The 18,978-nt window shown below is 53.8% G+C and overlaps 1 protein-coding gene across 2 annotated transcripts; it reads right to left on the minus strand.

Moving 5' to 3' along the window:
• Positions 1 to 7,934: 7,934 nt before the first annotated feature.
• On the minus strand, positions 7,935 to 9,722 carry POLD4 (DNA polymerase delta 4, accessory subunit). 2 transcript variants are annotated; one of them, XM_040256434.1, is made up of 4 exons: positions 9,410 to 9,714; positions 9,110 to 9,199; positions 8,786 to 8,897; positions 7,935 to 8,424 (listed from the first exon to the last, which is right to left on the minus strand). In XM_040256434.1, exons 1-4 carry the CDS (start codon positions 9,504 to 9,506, stop codon positions 8,400 to 8,402), a joined length of 324 nt encoding a protein of 107 aa, XP_040112368.1. In that variant the 5' UTR covers positions 9,507 to 9,714; the 3' UTR covers positions 7,935 to 8,399. The 2 variants fall into 2 exon arrangements, 1 of the variants encoding a protein (XP_040112368.1); XR_005723704.1 differs by having other exon boundaries at positions 8,786 to 9,199; positions 9,410 to 9,722.
• Between the last annotated feature and the right edge of the window lie 9,256 nt (positions 9,723 to 18,978).

Here is an 18,978-nt window from a genome sequence, read left to right on the forward strand (position 1 = left end):
TGTGTGGGCTTCAGCAGTGTGGCACGTGAGCTCAGTACTGTGATGCACGGGCTTAGTAGCTCCAAGGCGTGTCGGATCCTCCCAAACCAGAGATAGAACCCGTGTCTCCTGTATTGGCCAGGCGGGCCAATTTACCGCTGAGCCAGTAGGGAAGCCCTTTTGCCAGTCTTATTTGGAACGAAGTGGCACATCTTTTGATGTATTCAAGAGTAGACTGAAAACTCTTTTAGGCTTGGCACCCAAGCCACATCCTCCACATAACTCATCATGTTTGCACTCTTGTGAAACCTGTTCCCGTAACAGGTTGCCTCTTGTCCTAGCGTAGGGCAGTGCCAAGTGCTTGGCAGAGGTCTTGTGAACAGGGAGATGGGCCAGCCAGAAGGAGTGAGTTCCGGACCTTCCCACTGCCAAGACCTCACTGTATAGACAAGTAGAAGCCCCTTTCCCCCCTGCGCTCTCCCAGTGGGATATGGTGAGAAGAGTGTGGCATCGTGAGTGCAGGTCACAACCCACTGCAGTGCACGACACAGAGCCCTGCATCCTAGTGGAATTGTTGCTGTTATTATTATTATTATTTGTCCATGCTCAATAGCGTGTGGGATCTCAGTTCCCTGAAGTACTTGTTAAATAAACACATCAACATGGATGTGGTGAGACTTTTTTCTTATTGATTGATCAAATAGGTAATAATATAGTTATAAATCCAAGGTTCAAAAGTCTCATTTAATGAGAAATTTCCCTTCATTCCTATTTCCAAGCCACCAAGTTACCTTCCTTCCAAAGACAACTGATGGTATCGAGTTCACGGGTATCCTTCAGAGATATGACATGCATTAAAGAAGCGAATGCACACACATTTTAACCCAAACTGTAGCATAGTGTGCACACTGTTCTGTAAATCCTTTTTTCCCACTTTACTGTTTATTTCAGAGATTAGCCGATTCTGTACCAATACATAAAGAGTTTCCTCAAACTTTTTCACAGTACGGTATCCATCATATACTACTACTTACTTTCTGGTTGCCTTATTGATAGGTGTTTAGGCTGTTTATAGTCTTTGCAATAAAATGGAGAAGGCAATGGCATCTCACTCCAGTACTCTTGCCTGGAAAATCCCATGGATGGAGGAGCCTGGCAGGCTACAGTTCATGGGGTCGCTATGAGTCGGATACCACTGAGCGACTTCACTTTCACTTTTCACTTTCATGCATTGGAGAAGGAAATGGCAACCCACTCCAGTGTTCTTGCCTGGAGAATCCCAGGGACGGGGGAGCCTGGTGGGCTGCCATCTCTGGGGTCACACAGAGTCGGACATGACTGAAGTGACCTAGCAGCAGCAGCAGCATAGTCTTTGCTATTACAAACAGTGCTATGTTATTTTATACATACAAGAGTATCTGTAAGATACATTTCTACATACGAACTGAAAGGGATCTGTGTACCAGTAATTGTGATAAACAAGGCCAAATTGGTGTCCTTGGGGTTGTCCCAGTTTACACACCAGCACTGTGGGGGTGAAAAGGATCCTGGGCAGCTGTGCTCTTGAGAGCATGTAGAGACGTTGGCTGGATGTTGTCTCCACGCCATGGAGAGGTGGTGGTGGTGTAGTCACTAAGTCATGTCTGACTCTTGTGACCCCATGGACTGTAGCCTGCCAGGCTCCTCTGCCCATGGGACTCTCCAGGCAAGAATACTAGAGTGGGTTGCCATTTCCTTCTCCAGGGGATCTTCCTGACCCAGGAATCCAACCCAGGTCTCCTGTGTTGCAGGCAGATTCTTTACCAACTGAGCTACAAGGGAAGCCCAGAGGACCTCAGATGAATGCTCAGTGGGCTGGCCCAGAGAGGGGAACAGGATCCTGCTTCAGAAGTCGACAGCCTTGATGCCTTCCTTGACAAGAAGGCTCTAGGAAAAGATGGCTTCTGCTGTCGAGGTCACACAACCCCAAGAAGTGACTTAGAAGGAGATCAAATTGCACTGGAGTTCAGAACTAGCCTTCAGAACTGGGACCTAAATGATTCTCACAGGCTGGATGGGACCAGCAGATCAAATAGTAGGTGAGAGTGCAGCGGGGGGTTCTTTCAGCTCTGAGTGCTTTGCTGTTGATGTTGTTCAGGTGCCCGCTTGTGCCTGACTCTTTGCAACCCCGTGGACTGCAGCACACCAGTCCTCCCTGTCCCTCACCATCTCCCAGAGTTTGCCCAAGTTCACGTTCATTGCATCACTGATGCCATCCAGCCATCTCATCCTCTGACCAAAATACTGGAGCTTCAGCTTCAGGATCAGTCCTTCCAGTGAATATTCAGGGTTGATCTCCCTTAAGATTGACTGGTTACTATGCAGCAGTGCCTGTGCTGATTACTCTGGTGACAAGGATAAAATACTCTCCAGCAGTGGAGATGCTGAAATGTCATAATAAAATATGAGCTTCCCTGGTGGCTCAGATGGTAAAGAATCCACCTGTAATGCAGGAGACCTGGGTTCTATCCCTGGGTCAAGAAGATCCCCTGAAGAAGGAAATGGCAACCCACTCCAGTATTCTTGCCTGGAGAATCCCATGGACAGAGGAGCTTGGCGGGCTATAGTCCGTGGGGTCACGAAGAGTAGGACATGACTGAGTGCCTAATACTTTCACAGGAGGAAGTGGAACCCTTAATTCTCCTCAGGGAAAGTGCCTGGAGAGAAGAGCATGCAGTCAAGGTGGGGCTCGCAGGAGGAGGAGCCAAGGGAACCTCCTGCTGGGGTGAGAGGCTTCCTCCTCATAGGAGGTCTCTAGGAAATGCCTGTCCCTTCAGAACAGAAAGGACCGAAGTAGGGCTCAAGAATTACCCGGGACTTGTTCACCATGTGGAAGCCCCTACTCATCCTTGAATGCTGAGCTAAAGGGCCGTTTTTTGGATGTCTAGGTTCCCAGAGTTCAGTTTACACCCATCTTACAGCAGTGTCTACAGTTCTTTGGCACATCTCTTCTCTGTCTCCCACTGCAGTAAGCTCTTGGAGCTTAGGGACTAGGGTTCTGATCTGCCACGACCAGCACGAGGCCAGCACAAAGCTGTTTGCTAACTTAGGGCTCAGGTGGATGGACTGGAGGCCGGCCTACCTGCCGAGGAAACTAGCAGTCGTGTTCCAGATCCCCTAAGTCCTCCAGGCAGTATCAGCCCCGCTCAAGCTGGCACCGGTGTGGCTTCCATCTACTCCTAGACTAATTCAGAAACATCTTCCTTTCCCTGTTTACTCAAGTTTCTCGGTAAATTAGCTCCCTAAGCCCTCACGCTACCAGCGAGTTTGTCTGAGTTTGAAGGTGGATAAATGTTGCCACACCTGAGTCAATAAAGAATGAATCAGTGTGCCCCTCATTGATGGGTGTGGCATGGTGGTTACTATGACAGCTGAGCTGCCAGTGAGAACTGCAAAACTGGGACAGAAGGAAGCAGGAAATGTGGGGACCAACTTAGGGTGAGCCATCCTGCTCCATCTCCTCCTAACGAGATCTTCCTTGATATCTAGGCATCATCACACAGGTGCTACCACGTGTGGAGTTCTCGGGAACCTCCCGGACACGACACGACATGACCTCTCCTGCCACTCTGACACTGTCCCCTCCTCTTTGCTAGTCTTCTTCTACCTTCTAGAGAGACTTTTCCCAAGTGTGATGTTTGGTCCTGTCTCCCTTTCCTCTCTCTGAGAACTCATCCGTGCTCATGGGCTCGAAGGTTGGTTCCAGGCATGTGATTCCCCTCAGTCCCCTGGATTACACACACTCTCTGTCCTTGCTTCAGCACTTGACCTCTGGCTTCCCATTGCCTAATAGATGTTTCCATTCGGGCGTCCTGTTGTCATCTCAAACTAAACATGCGTGAAATCAAGCCTGTCCTCCCCTCCCAGTTTCCACTTCTTTTCTGCCCACGGCACCAGCATTCTCTCATCCATCCACGCTCAAAACCTGAGTCATGTTTGACCTCTCCTCCCCATCCTTGCCTTCCCAAAGGCAAGTCTTGCCAGCTTCCTTTGTGACTTCTCTTATTTTGTCCTCTGTGTTGTCTGCTCATCTGGGTCTCAGCCCCCATGTTTTGAATATTTTAGAGCTTCCTGCTTGGCCCTCCTGCCTGCAGTTTGCCCCCGATCTAGTCTCTCATACCTGGGCAGATTCTCCAGAGTGATTACTTTTATCCCGGCCTTTTCTGCTCAGAACCCTTAGGCACTGTCATCACCATCGAGGAGTCCACACTGCAAAGGCCCCAGGCTCAAGCCCCTGTGTCGGTCAGTCCCAGCCACCTCACTAGCGTCGTCCCACGTGATATGAATGCAGGCTGTGCAGCGGGACTCTGGGATCAAATCCTGTCCCTCACAGTCACGTGCTGTGTGATCCTGGGCAAGCACTTAACCTTTCTGTGCCTGAGTGTCCTCTTTAGATTGCCTTGTAAAATGTTTATAGTCGTTTCTAGATTTCTGTGAGGATAAAGGTCGCTTAGGACAGCGCTGGGTCCGTAGCAAGCGCTGAAACCCTAGCTTCGGGCCGTGCTGATTTTCCCAGAGCACGTGCTACTGTCCCACACGTTTCCCCTGGGTGCACACAACCACCCCTCCTCACGGCCTTTGCTTAGCCCACTCTCTTAGTCTAGAATGTTTTCCTCTGTCTGCTGACTCTTACTCACCTGTCAAGGGCCACTGACTTCCCATTTCCTCCCAATACACACTCGTGCTGCTCAGCCTCAGCTGGTGGTAGTGGGTGTGTCGTGCTATTTGAAACCAGCCATAGGCCACACATGAATGCGTCTTCCTGGGGTTCATTTTACTTGATAAGTAAGTTCAGCCGTTTTTGTTTTGGTTTTGGCTGCGCAATGCATGATGGGGGATTTTCGTTCCCCAACCAGGACTGAACCCACATCCCACATCCCCTGCAGTGGAAGCTGGGAGTCTTAACTGCTGGACCACCAGAGATGCCCCAGGTTCAGCCATTTTTATGTTACAGCAACTACTTCAGACATACCATGGAATAGAATACAAAATTTGCCAAAGATAAAACACACAATTACTAAGAATATTCAGAGTGGTCCCAGGGGTGAGTGTGCACTCATTCTGCAGTGGAAAGGTCTGAGAAGCAGGGGCTGAGGAGGGGCCACGTGTGGTAAGACGAGCAGGGATCATGCAGCAGGATGTAGCAGGCTTGGGCTCAGGGCCCTTGCGGTGAGGGCCCGCGTAACACGCTGTGCTCAGCCCTCCCTGAGAACTCTGTTGATGCCTTCCTGCCTGCCCCAGGGCAGCACTCGTAGTACGTTGCTTCTTCACTTTCCACATGGGCAGGTCTTTTCGATGCTACACTAGACACCTGGAGCAGGTGTGGGTGGGAATGCAGGTGTGGGGCCTCAGAGTGGGAAGGCAGACCTGGGTGGGAGTTGGGCCCTGGTGTCCACTGATGAAGCAGGGCACTTTTCCTCTCAGCCTCGGTTTCCTCATCTGTGAAAGTGGCTGATACTCACCTGACGAGATTGTTCTGAGCAGCCAGCTAGGTGGCGTGAAGCGCAGCAGATGGCACGGGTCAGTGCTCGGTAAACATCTGCTCCCTCCCAGCGTACCAAGCTGTCAGCAAACGTCTGATTCTTGAATGTCCCCTCCCCCAGCCATGTCCCCTCCCCTGCATCTGCCCCACTCCCTCTGGCTCTCTTCGGGCCACTCTTCCTTGTGCTCTAGTCCTGGCCCTCCTCACCTTCACGGAGACCCCACTCATCACCTGCGTCCGCTGTCTCCCGGCCCTCAGTGCCCCACCCCCTGGTCTCTCCCTGCGCCAGGCCATTACGCTATGTGTCACTCTAACACGAAAGATGGAACAGGGCAGCAAAGATTAAGCGCCGCTCCTTGACCCCACATCCTCTCTAGTTGCCACTCACTTCTCTGCTCCTTTCACAATAAAAGGTCCCTGGAAGGCCTGGCCTGATTCTTGTCTCCACTTCCACCGCCCCTCCCTCTGCGCCCACTCTAGGCCCAGTCCTATACCCACCAGTCCAGGGGAACTGCTTGTCGCCAGTGACTTCCACGTGGCCAAGTCCAGCGTGCACGTCTCAGGTCTATTTTACCAGCCTGTCAGAAGCATCTGAGACTTTGAAACACCCTCTGCCCAGGCCTCCCAGGCCCTCCTCTCTCCTGACTTCCTGCAGTTGTGCCCCTCCTCAGTCTCCTTGCTCAGGCCCTTGCCTCTGTCTATACTCAGGTAATCTCATGCCCACACATGGCTTTCATTGCCACCTAAAGGATGCCCAAATTTTGATCTCAAATCGAGAGCTCTTCCTGGAATTCCAGACTTACGTATCCACCACTGCCGACTCCCCAGCTTGGCTGTGTCACAGACCTCAAATCTGAACTCTTCATTCCCCGCCCCACCCTCCCCTTCCCGCAATCTTTCCCATCTTAGTAATGGGAACTCTGTTCTTCCAGTTGTGCAAGCCAAACCCTTTGGAGTTATCCTTGGCTCCTCTTACTTTAACCCCACAGCCAACCCATCAGCAAGTCTTGTCAGTTAGTTCTTCCTTCAAAATACAGAAGGAGTCTGGCCACCTCCTACCCCTCACCTCATGGTGAGGCATCACCATCACCTCCAGCAGCCTTCTGCCCCCAGCCCCTCACTGTGTTTTCTACCAACAGCCATCAGTTTGTCATTTGTTGGCGTAAAACCCATTGACGACTTCCTCTCTTACTCAGAATGAAATCCAGATTCCTCACCCTGGTCTGCAAGGAGCCCTGGGACCAACCTGGTTACCCCTCTGTCCCCATTTCCCCTCACCCTCCCCTGGCTCCCTCTGCCCCACCCTGGTCTCTGTGCTGCTTCTTGACCGGGCTGGGAGCACGCCTGCCTGGGGAGGGTGTGCTTTTTGTCTCTTCTGCCAGAAGCCCTCCTGATGCCAGACAGTCTCCCCTCACAGCCTCTCTAGCACCCTTGGCACTCTGTCCTCTCACCCTCATTTTGCCCAGCACTGACCACTGCCTGACATAATACTTATGTGTTCGTTTTTGTCCATCTCCTCCCACTGATACCCCCAGAGGACCTCTGAGTCCGGCATGCAGCAGGTGCTCAGCAGCCAGGCGGGGCAGGGGGAGACGGAAGAGCCTAGGGCACCTGGCCCCTAGTCTCTGCGCCACCACGTGCCTGCTGGTGCTTCTGGGCAACTCTGTACAACAGTCTAGGCTTCAGTGTCCTTCTACATAAAACCTACTGTGAAGATGTTTTTGAAAACTTAGAGATAATACATTCAAAGTGACTGAGGCATGGTCAGCGCTCAGTGAAAAGACTACTTTGCTGCCCTCTGGCCTGCTTCCAGAGAATTAATAGTTCTGTCTCTAGCTGCCGCAGGACAGAGAGCTGAGGCATCGTAAGTACTGATTCCATTCTCCATGTCCCAGGGTCCCCTAAGCATTGTTCGTCGATACAACCAGTTCTTCTCCATCTCTAGGACCTGTCAGTTCCCTACCGAAGCTCCTCAGATGATGGCCATCTCTGAGCAGGTCCTGTGGGTTGAAACTCTCCCCCAACCCTGCTTTAGAGCCAGGTGGCCCCCAGTGGCAAGTGGAGGTGCTTTCTGGGAATGTGATGTCTGTCTGGACCTTATAAGTGGGCCCATGGGTCCTGCTCTAACAAAGGACCCATTTTTGTGAGTTGGGCAGCACTGGGCAGGCTAGGTGATGGGTTCAGGGGTTTTTTCCTGGCTGGTCGGGGAAGGTGGCTAGAGTCGTTTTCCTGTGAAGCACCAGGGGGCGCCAGAGGTTGCCCAGCGCTTGTGAGGACTGACCGTTGTTTTTTTTTGAAGGTGTCTCTCCTTCCTCCCCGGTCTAGGGTTAGGAGTGGAAGAGACACAAACACCTTGCAGGAAGTCATGGTGCTGGTTCTCAGCCACCTATCAACAGCCCAGGCAGGCCCACATAAAGAGACTGGTCAGGTTTCTAGGCTCAGAGTTCTTTATTGATAAGCACTAGTGAACCCCTTGCCCTGTGAGCTCAGCCGTTCTGCCCTCGGGTTCCCAGCCTGAGGAGCGGGTGCATCTTGGCCTCTGAGGTCATCTGCCTTCTGCCGGAGTCTGCTTCTGCCCAAAGCTGCGGCTGATTTGCCACATCATGCCAGGGACCACGGGGTCCAGGACAGGGGTGTGGCAGGCTTCAGAAGGGTCACAGCCAGGCCCTCGTCCTCAGAGATCACTCTCCCTGTAGGGGGCACCTGGCTTCCTCTGTGCCGGTTCTCAGAGGGGGCCCTGGAACCCGGCTGGTTAGACCTCCAGATTCCGCCTCTTTCCTTCCCTGTGAGCCTCTTTCCTGCCAAATATTCTCCACAGCAGGGCTGAGCCGCGGGGCAGCAACTGGCTCTCACTTGTGTCTGGTTCTCAAGTAGCAGGCAGGAGGTCTTCGGCGGCGCGTCAGAGGGGATAGAAATGCCAGAGGCTGTGCAGGGGGGTCGGGATGGAGAGAAACCTGAATCAGAGAAGTCTCTCCACTTGCTCTCACCAGCCCCAGCTCTCGGCCACAGCCTAAAGCCCTTGGCCAACCTTTGAGCATGAAATAGTCCCTTGGGCCCCAGGTGTACTTTTCCTCCACCGTTAGCTCAGAGATAAGAATTACGAAGGCAAGCTTCTGCCTCCTGAGCCCAGCACCTTGTAGAACCTTCTTGCCTGCCCAGTGACGGTCCCCAAGCCTGCGCCTACTTCTCCCGCAGGTCAGGACAGCCTCCATCCTGGGCCAGCATGCTGGTGGTGCCTGAAGTCCCTGCTTCACCCCCCAGAGCTCTCCCTGGCTTGTCTCTGACCTGCACTGGAAGCGGGGATCCCCGGGGTGGCTCTGCAGCACCTGACGCACTTCTGGGGGAGGCTTCAAGCCCATCTGCTCTGCCCGATGCCAGCGCTGCAACCGTGTGATCCCTGCAGGAGTGCAAAGGAGACAGTGAGGCCTCGAGAGGGCAGGGAAAAGTCCAGGCTAGAGGGTATGTTTGGAGGGGTGAGTCAGGACCTGCATGTGCCCCCGTCTCAGGAGATGGTGTCCAGAGGGTCAGGCAGGGGCTGGGGTTGCTTGGGAGACGTGTGGGTGGCAGGAATGGCCCCTGGATGTGCTCTCGGGCCTGAGGGGCTCTCACCTGTGCAGGGCCCATACTGCCAGGCCAGGTCAAACTGCCTCAGCAGCTCCAGCTCCGCTTCATCCACGCTCAGGGTTAGGGGCTCTTCCCCTGCAATGATATGCTGTTCCTCAGGCCTGCCCAGGCCTGTGCCCTGCCCCTTGCCTCACAACTGACCCACTGTTCCGCAGTTCTCACCACCCCTCTGCCTGTTACCCACTGCTGTCGGAAGTAGAGGACATACTCCACTTCCCCTTCCACTGCCCACGTCCTTTCATGTCCCTCACGTCCACTCCTCCCGCCCTCCCACATCTCAGAGACCTAGCTCTGGTGCCAGCTCCCCCTTGCTGTGCCCAGCGGAGCCCTCCCTCCTCTTCACTACAGGGTAGGAGTCAGTGATGAGCCGTTTCCGGCCCATGGCGGCCACCCAGGCAGGCAGAGGAGGAGGCCACTGCCGGGAAGGAGAGGCAGGCCAGCGGGCACGAGAGACAGCTGCTGAGAGAGAGCGAGAGAGGGCTGGGGCCAGAGAGCGAGCCTGGGGCCAGCGATGGGCAGACGGACGACCCAGACAAACAGCAAGGAAGTCAGAGGGTTCCAGGGAATGACGCGTCTCCCCCACCCCCGCAAGCATGCAAACAGCAGACCTAAGCCAATGAGAGGCCGCCTGTGCGGGGCGGGGCCTGGTCTCAGCCAATGGCAGGTGGGGCAGGCAGGGGCGGGGCAGTTGATGCAGCTGTGCTCTGGGGGAGGGGGGTGAGGCTGAGTGGGGGACCTGTCAAGATGCCCCAGACGGCACCACCTCCTCCGGCCACCCCACACTGGTCTGCAGTGGGTCTCGGGGGACTTACAGAGCGTTATCCTTGGCCTCTCACTTCCCGTTTTCCCTTCCTAGGCAAATGTTCTTTTCAGCCTCACTAATCCCCGTGGCCGGTCTGTAACTCCCCAGAGCCCAGCCGGAGACTTCCACTCCCTCCCCTTGGCCCAAAGAGCGTTGTGGGGGCAGGTCTGGAGGTCCGGAGAGAGTTTGGGCTAATCCATACCCCGTCCCTGCTCCCACCCCGCCCCCACCGGCCCCAGGAGACCTGGCTGGCTGGAGAAGCCCAGGGGTTCTGAAAGCTCCTTTCTCACAGTCTGCGCCCAGAGATATTGCCCACTCTTAGTCCAGGCGAGTGCTTGCCTCTTCCACTGCCCCGGGGTCCCACAGCCTGGCCCTGCCTTCTGTTCAGGAAGATTCCACACGGTGCAGGAGGCCAGAGTGTGTTGGACCCCTAGTCCTTCATCAGTAAAACCTGTCTCAATGTGAGAGTATGAGTAGAAAACACCGACAGTAAACCTGCCACTTACACAGTGTGCCACGTTCTGTCCTGAGCACCTTCCCACATACTCTCTCAACTAAAATAGACAGAAATGGTTCTTGAAAGTAGGAAGTACTGACTTCCTTGGCAGTCCAGTGATTAGGACCCAGCGCTGACACTGCAGGGTGAACGGATTCGATCCCTGTTCTGGGAATTAAGATCCCACAAGCAGACCAGTGCAGCCAAAAGAAACTAACAGGAAGTCGGAAGTCACGGGCACGGTGGGGCCCTGGTGAAACCATTGTCCCTCTGTGTCCCCCAGGAGCTCACAGGCCAATGGCAAGCAGACAGACACACAAATGGCAGTGCAAGGACAAAATTCCTAACAAACTAGAAGAGGACGACAGGGTCACAAATGAGTTGTACTGTGAGGCTGGCTGAGCACTGGAAGTCCTCCTGGAGGAGGTGGGCTGCTGTAAACAGTGTCTCTCAATTCTCCACCCATGACCTTTGTCCCTTGGGCTCCTGTCATCGCTGACTCACCCCTGTACCCGCCTCCTCCTCACCAACTTCCTGGCAGCAGGCAAAAGTGCTGGCCAGTGGGAGTCTGGGAATCAGTGCAGGGCCCAGCCCAGTGCTAATTGCCTTCTACAGATCCCATCCGGTTCTTCCTCCCAGGGCACAAGGGCCTGCTCAGGGGCTTCTGCTTCCCCCTCTCCCACTGCTCTGGGGTCTGGGCGCCCTGTTTCAGGAGGAGTGTGGGCACAAGGGAGGAGAATGCTCTGGAGAAAGTCCACCAAAGAGGAGGCGCAGGAGCAGGAACAGGCCTATCTGCAGGGGCCTCCTCCCGCCTGGCTCTCCCCATCCCTTCCTGGAGGAGAGCGGAGTGGAGGAGTGAGAGCTCCTGGGTGCACTGCATGGAGCTGGAGGGCCCTTCCCTGCTTTATTGTTTGGGCTGGGCCAAGTCTAATCCCCCCATCTGCCTCCTGGACTAAATGGGGCCCACAGGGAGGGAGACGGGGGCCCTGCTGTGACAGGGAGGAAGACAGGGAGGCCCTCTTCACCAGGCGTGGGAAGGGCTTCAGTGTTGGGTCCAGTCAGGCAGGGAGTACTCCAGGGAGGGATGGTGCTCAGGCTCTGTGGGTCTGACCACCCCTCTCCAGAGGGCGTGTCCGGAGGTGTGTGGCACCCAGCTTCTGAGCCCACAAAGCCCTAAGGGAGTAGGGAGCCATGGGTGGGGCAGACCCCTCCTCATTCCTGGTCCCTCCCACCCCTGAAAGCTGATAGCCGTGGGGCCCCGCCGCCGCCCAGGGAGCGTGAAATGGGGTATGCGGCGGGGCGGCCACAGCGGCTTCTGCTGCTGCCTGAGCTAGGCCCTCTCCCCTCAGGCACCCTGGCTGGCTCGATGGGCACTGTCTGGGCAATCCCTGCCAGCTGCCCCCAGCCCTGCCTGGTCCAGGCCCTGCTAGCCTGCCCTACTCAGCCTGGAAGATGTCTCCCTTGGCCTTTGGCTTCTCCTAGTCCAGGTTATCAGTTCAAGTGCAGGCACCCTAGGATGGGCTTTCTGGCCTGGAGTTGAGCAAACTCTCCACAGGCAGCATGGCCCCCTCTCCTAGTCACACAGAAGTGGGCTCAAGCCCCAGGGCCTGGAGTTGGCACTCAGGGGTTTTGGGGACATCCCTGTCCAGTTGGCATCTTTGCCCAACTTGGCATCTGGATTCCTAAGCTGTGCTGGCAACTAGGCCACACGTCTGCCTGCCCATCCTCAGGTGTTTTCCTTCTTTGCTCTCCAACCCTGTCTGCCTCTTTTGCTCTTCCTTTCTGGAACCCCTATCCCTACTCAGGCAACCTCCTGGCCTAGCCCCAAAACCGCTGTCCTGGGGCCTGTCGTGGTTCAGGCTTCAGGCTGGAAGGCCAGGCTAGAGGTCTGGCTTGGGAGCTGAACTCTCTCTCTTTCAGGGAATTTCCTGAGACCCAGGTGTAGGTTCCTTGTCAGCCCTAATCCCCAGAGGCTGGTGATGACACTAGCAGGAATGACCTTGGAACACTCAAGGCCCTTGCCTCACAGCCAAGTCCAAAGTCTTGGGGGACCCAAGAGAAAAAGAGAGAAAAGACTTGGAATAGGATCCCACCACCTTCCTGAGGGCTGAGGCCTGCCACTGACTGCTCCGAGGGGAAGGGGGATTAGGCCTGGCTTGGCTCAGACAATGCGGCAGGATGGGGGGGGCCTCAGTACTGCACATGCACCCTAAGAGCCCCTTCCCTCCCCCCCAACAGTGGGGCCTGCGGGGAAGGCCTGTCGGAGCTCAGAAGAGGGGGCAGGTGGAGAGAGGGGAGCAGCTGCCTGGGGCCCAGCAGGCGGTGGGGCACAGCCGCTCTCCTTCCCTCCCCAACATCCCCCTTCCTCAGGCCCTTAGGCCCTGCCACCCGCCCTGAGCTGGAGATTCTCAGCACCAGACTCACACCCCTGAGCCCCGTTTCCCACCCTGTGGGGCCAGAATTGTTTCCGGCAGCTCCTCCTGGTCCCTGCTGACCCCCTCAGATATCCTCCTTCCTCCTGCTCCAGCTTCCCTGGCCTCGTGGGCTTCAGGAGCCTGGGGGAAGGCAGAAGTTCCCCTGGGTCTGGGTTTCTGCCACTAGTTGTCTCTTCTGCCCTGTCTCCACCACCCCATCCAAACCTCCCTCCCATCACCTCCCATTTCACCTTCGCCTTCCCGGCTCTAAAGAAGTCCTAGGGAACTTTGTTTGAAAAGGGGCCCTTCTGGCCATTCCTCACCTTGGCCACCAGGTGTCAGACTTTGTCCAGCTGGGAGGAGGGTCCTCCTTCGCATCCACCCCATGCGCCTGGCCTTGTGGAGAAGAGGGCCAGGTGGGGCGGGGCCTAGAGGTGGCCTCTGAACTAGGAAGGCTGAGACACACTGAAGGCTGGGGAAGGGCTGCAGCTCCGGTTCTAAAGCTCACAGTGACTCCCTCACTGCCCCCCGCCCCCCCCACCATGAGGGCTTTGTCCACTGCTGGGAAACCGGGGAAACAGGCTGAGTCAGGGAGCTCAAGACTTGAAGGGACAAAGGCAGGGACAGTTGTGGCTCCAGAGAATAAGGGGGAGCTGAGAGGGAGCCACCCGGCAGAGTGCTCAACCAGGCCTGGATCGTCGCCCTTGCCCTCTAGGTTAAGAGGAACAAGGGCCTCCCTTGGCCCTCTCCACTGTGGCAAGTGGGTGAAGAATATGTGTTTGTGTGAGAGCGAGTGCTTGAATGAATCTCCCCACACACCAAGGGGGGACCGAAGTCCTAGATATGGGTCAGTCTTTGCAAAAGCAGGGAGCTGGCAAAGCATGACTGCCGTCCTGCCGCCTCCCAGCAGAGTCTACTGTACCCGGCCCCACCCCCCCCCCACCCCGAACGCTGCCTCACCCAACTCACAGTTCTCCATCTGGTAGGCGTCTCAACATGGGGGTGAGATTTCTTCTTCATGCACTGGTTGGCGGGGTTGGGGGGGTGGGGAGCGACAGGGAGGAGGGCCTTCTCTCCTTCCCTCCCACCCTCCCTAGCCTTTCTGGGGACAGAAGGAGGTCCAGAGGTAATGCCCTTCCCCCCAAAACCCCCCAGCCATGGTGACTGCAGGGCTCTGTGTTTCAGGTTCTTAAATTGACCTCTGCCTCCCTGGGCCTCTGGCTATCAGTTCAGCTCAGTTGCTTAGTCATGTCCAACTTTTTGCGACCCCCTGGACTGCAGCACACCAGGTCTCCCTGTCCATCACCAACTCCTGGAGTTTACTCAAACTCATGTCCATTGAGTCGGTGATGCCATCCACCCATCTCATCCTCTGTCTTCCCCTTCTCCTCCTGCCTTCAGTCTTTCCCAGCAACAGGGTCTTTTCCAGTGAGTTAGTTCTTCGCATCAGGTGGCCAAAATATTGGAGTTTCAGCTTCAGCATCAGTCCTTCCAGTGAATATTCAGGACTGATTTCCTTTAGGATGGACTGGTTGGATCTCCTTGCAGTCCAAGGGACTCTCAAGAGTCTTCTCCAACACCACAGTTCAAAAGCATCAATTCTTCTGCACTCAGCTTTCTTTATAGTCCAACTCTCACAACTGTATGGACCTAACAGAAGCAGAAGATATTAAGAAGAGGTGGCAAGAATACACGGAAGAACTGTACAAAAAAGATCTTTATGACCCAGATAATCATGATGATGTGATCACTAATCTAGAGCCAGACATCTTGGAAAGTGAAGTCAAGTGGGCCTTAGAAAGCATCACTATGAACAAAGCTAGTGGAGGTGATGGAATTCCAGCTGAACTCTTTCAAATCCTGAAAGATGATGCTGTGAAAGTGCTGCACTCAATATGCCAGCAAATTTGGAAAACTCAGCAGTGGCCACAGGACTGGAAAAGGTCAGTTTTCATTCCAATCCCAAAGAAAAGCAATGCCAAAGAATGCTCAAACTACCGCACAATTGCACTCATCTCACATGCTAGTAAAGTAATGCTCAAAATTCTCCAAGCCAGGCTTCAGCAATACGTGAATCATGAACTCCCTGATGTTCAAGCTGGTTTTAGAAAAGGCAGAGGAACCAGAGATCAAATTGCCAACATCTGCTGGATCATGGAAAAAGCAAGAGAGTTCCAGAAAAACATCTACTTCTGCTTTATTGACCATGCCAAAGCCTTTGACTGTGTGGATCACAATAAACTGTGGAAAATTCTGAAAGAGATGGGAATACCAGACCACCTAACCTGCCTCTTGAGAAATCTGTATGCAGGTCAGGAAGCAACAGTTAGAACTGGACATGGAACAACAGACTGGTTCCAAATAGGAAAAGGAGTACGTCAAGGCTGTATATTGTCCCCCTGCTTATTTAACTTCTATGCAGAGTACATCATGAGAAACGCTGGGCTGGAGGAAGCACAAGCTGGAATCAAGATTGCTGGGAGAAATATCAATAACCTCAGATATGCAGATGACACCACCCTTATGGCAGAAAGTGAAGAGGAACTAAAAAGTCTCTTGATGAAAATGAAAGAGGAGAGCGAAAAAGTTGGCTTCAAGCTCAACATTCAGAAAAAAAGATCATGGTCTGGTCCCATCACTTCATGGGAAATAGATGGGGAAACAGTGGAAACAGTGTCAGACTTTATGTTTTGGGGGCTCCAAAATCACTGCAGATGGTGATTGCAGCCATGAAATTAAAAGATGCTTACTCTTTGGAAGAAAAGTTATGACCAACCTAGATAGCATATTGAAAAACAGAGACATTACTTTGCCGACTAAGGTCCGTCTAGTCAAGGCTATGGTTTTTCCTGTGGTCATGTGTGGATGTGAGAGTTGGACTATGAAGAAGGCTGAGCGCCGAAGAATTGATGCTTTTGAAATGTGGTGTTGGAGAAGACTCTTAAGAGTCCCTTGGACTGCAAGGAGATCCAACCAGTCCATTCTGAAGATCAACCCTGGGATTTCTTTGGAAGGAATGATGCTAAAGCTGAAACTCCAGTACTTTGGCCACTTCATGCGAAGAGTTGACTCATTGTAAAAGACTCTGATGCTGGGAGGGATTGGGGGCAGGAGGAGAAGGGGACGACCCAGGATGAGATGGCTGGATGGCATCACGGACTCGATGGACACGAGTCTGAGTGAACTCCGGGAGATGGTGATGGACAGGGAGGCCTGGCGTGCTGCGATTCATGGGGTCGCAAAGAGTCGGACACGACTGAGCGACTGAACTGAACTGAACTCTCACATCCATACATGATTACCAGAAAAACCATAGCTTTGACTAGATGGACCTTTGTTGGTAAAGTAATCGCTCTGCTTTTTAATATGCTGTTTAGGTTGGTCAGAACTTTTCTTCCAAGGAGCAAGTGTCTTTTAATTGCATGGCTGCAGTCACCATCTGCAGTGATTTTGGAGCCCCCCAAAATAAAGTCTGTCCCTGTTCCCACTGATCCCCCCTCTGGCTATAAGATCATACTTAAGAGGTGGAGCATAAGATAACAATGACAGTGACTAATGAAGATGACCAGAGAAAACTCAGCATCTCTCCTGAAGCATCTATGGATGGAGAACCCATGGCAAACCCATTCACAGAAAAGCCTGATGAGCTGTGGTTTGTCAGGAGATGCTTGCCCCATGGTCCGCAGGGCCAAACCCCAAAGAAAGACTCAGCACTGATGTCACAGTAAGGAACTGTTTGGGGGAAAATGACCTTTCCAGCTGGGTTCTCCTCTGTGTCCACTGCCTGCCCTCCCCACCCCCCACCCCCCGCCATCTCCCTCTGCTCCCCGCCCAGCACCCCTGCACACAACAGCTCACAGCCACTCAATATGTACTCTCTAGCCCTCTAGAGCCTCTCACCCCTTGATTCTCTGCCATCCCTGCCTTGCCAGTTCTCAACCTTAGGAAATAGCCTCTCTTCACTCTGTCCACCCGCTCTGGCCACCCTGGCTCGCTAGGAAATGTCAGAGAATGTCACAATCCTGCTGATGAGTCCACAGCAGAGTCACTGGTGCCCCAGCAGTCCCTTTGATTCTCCTCTGCCTGTCCCTGATTCCATCCCCCAAACCTCTCAGTCCTTCTCCCCCGCCACCCCTCACCCAGCAACAACGTGTCCTGACCTCCTGCAGGTAAAAACGCCCACAGCAAACCACCCAAGCAAAATCCCTCCCGTGATCCTGCTGCTCGCTCTAGAGATTCCCTTTGCCACTAAACTCCGGAGAGAATCGGTCTATTCTTCTACCTTCCTTCTTACCACCTCCTTCTTTAATCTCACAGTTCAGTGTCTCTCAACTGCTCTTGCAAAGGTGGCCTATGACTCCCTGGTGACCAAAGCCAATGCAGTTTCTCCCCTTCTCCTCTCCAGTCTCCTGGGGCTGCCCTTTGAAATGCTCTTCCTTTGGCTTTTCACATACTGTTGTCTCTACGCTCTTCAAATCAGATTATCGAGTACTTTATCATTGTGGGGAAATGCTTCAAGGATGCAACAATGAGTACACGGTGGAGCCTGCCCTCAGGATGCTACCTGGTTAAAAAGGAGGTGGACACAACCAGCCCTGGTCCTGCCCACCCTCCAGGAATGGTGTCAAATCCCCCTCAGGAGCACCCACTGTGTCCTGGGTTCTGGGAATACAGCAGCAGGGATTGCAGACGCCACTTCCTCCCCAGTGGAGCTGGCAGACCAGCAGGGCCCTCTCCTGCTTGGATGCCATCACTCCTTCCTTCAAATAGTATTTCGCCTGCGTCTTTCTGCACTTAATCAGATTCTGCCTTGGATTCTAGCATTTGGCAGGGGGTGGGGATGGGGCGGGGGCTGGTCGCTTTTCCTGGATTGTTTCATTCCACACGCTAATTGAACACCTTCTTTGGGCTTGAGCTTGAGCCTGAGCTGTGTGCTGGAGAGGGAAATGGGGAAGACTCAGAATCTACCCCCAGGAAGCACACAATAGGCGGGAAGTACCTTCCTTCAGCCTGCATCCTGTTTAGCCCCTTGCCTGGTGCCTCACAGAACAACGACTGCATGGGTGCAGCCCAGATCCCCTTTTCTTTCTATTTCCTTAGGCTGGCGGGTGGTGGGACCTGCAGGTGTCCCTGGCCACGCCTGGACCCCTCAGGGTGGGTGTGTTCTCCCCACTTGGGTCAGGTGACTCAGGGGCCTTTGACAGAGCCCGGCTTGCCCCACCCACAAGCAGGTTCAGGGCTCCTGCACCTATACGCCCAGATCTCCCACTTCCGGTGACGCTGCACTTGTCACCGCCTCCCAGGGTCTGTCGGCAAGAGCAGGCTTTTGTGCTTTTGTTTCTTATCGGCTCAGGAGCCCAGTTTCTTCCCAGAGAGACTTCGGGCTCTGTAAGGGCAGCACCCAGGTCAGGTCCTGGCCTTCTTTTGGCTCTCCTACACCAGTTAGCACAGTGATGGGCAGGTAATTAGGTCTTTAAAATATCTGTCAACTGGTTGACATCACCCTCATTTGTTACTCCCTTCACTTAGGGCACTGTCTGCAAGAGGCCCTGGTAAAATATCCCCATATTACCTGGGAACAATTAGCGCATTGATCCACCCAGCAGCTCTTCACCAGGGCATCCTGATATGCTGATATCAGTCATCCGTGATTATGGATCCTTGGTACCTCAGCCAAGCATCTTACTATCACTGTGTCTCTTATCTCTTCCAACATTCTTAGAAGGGTGTTAATTTTACCCATTTTACAGATGGGGAAACTGGACAATAGAGAGCTTTAAATCATTTGTCCAAGGTCACCCAGCTGGTAGGTTATGGACCTGGAATTTGAGCTTGGGTCATCCTTGATTGGGGTTTCCCAGGTGGCTCAGCGGTAAAGAATCTGGCTGCCAAGCAGATGACAAGGCTTCGATCCCTGAGTCAGGAAGATCCCTGGAGAAGGTAGTGGCAACCCTCTCCAGTATTCTTGCCTGAAAAATCCCATGGAGAGAGGAGCATGGTGGGCTACAGTCCATGGAGTTGCAAAGAACCAGACGTGACTGAGCGACTAAACAACATCCTTGAACAGCGTCTGTCTTATTTGCTTGCATTGCAGTGTGAGTTCTTCTCTCTCCTCTATTAATTTTAGGTGGAAGAGCAAAGA

Source organism: Oryx dammah, unplaced genomic scaffold (genome assembly GCF_014754425.2).
Source record: "Oryx dammah isolate SB20612 unplaced genomic scaffold, SCBI_Odam_1.1 HiC_scaffold_15, whole genome shotgun sequence".
Lineage (NCBI taxonomy): Eukaryota > Metazoa > Chordata > Mammalia > Artiodactyla > Bovidae > Oryx > Oryx dammah.

Coding starts and splice junctions, on each gene's coding strand:
- POLD4 (XM_040256434.1), bottom strand. CDS start 9,506: ATGGGCCGGAAACGGCTCATCACTGACTCCTACCCTGTAGTGAAGAGG. Junction 9,200..9,409: donor GGAGCTGGCACCAGAGCTAG/GTCTCTGAGATG, acceptor ATATCATTGCAG/GGGAAGAGCCCCTAACCCTG. Junction 8,898..9,109: donor GCAGTATGGGCCCTGCACAG/GTGAGAGCCCCT, acceptor GCACTCCTGCAG/GGATCACACGGTTGCAGCGC.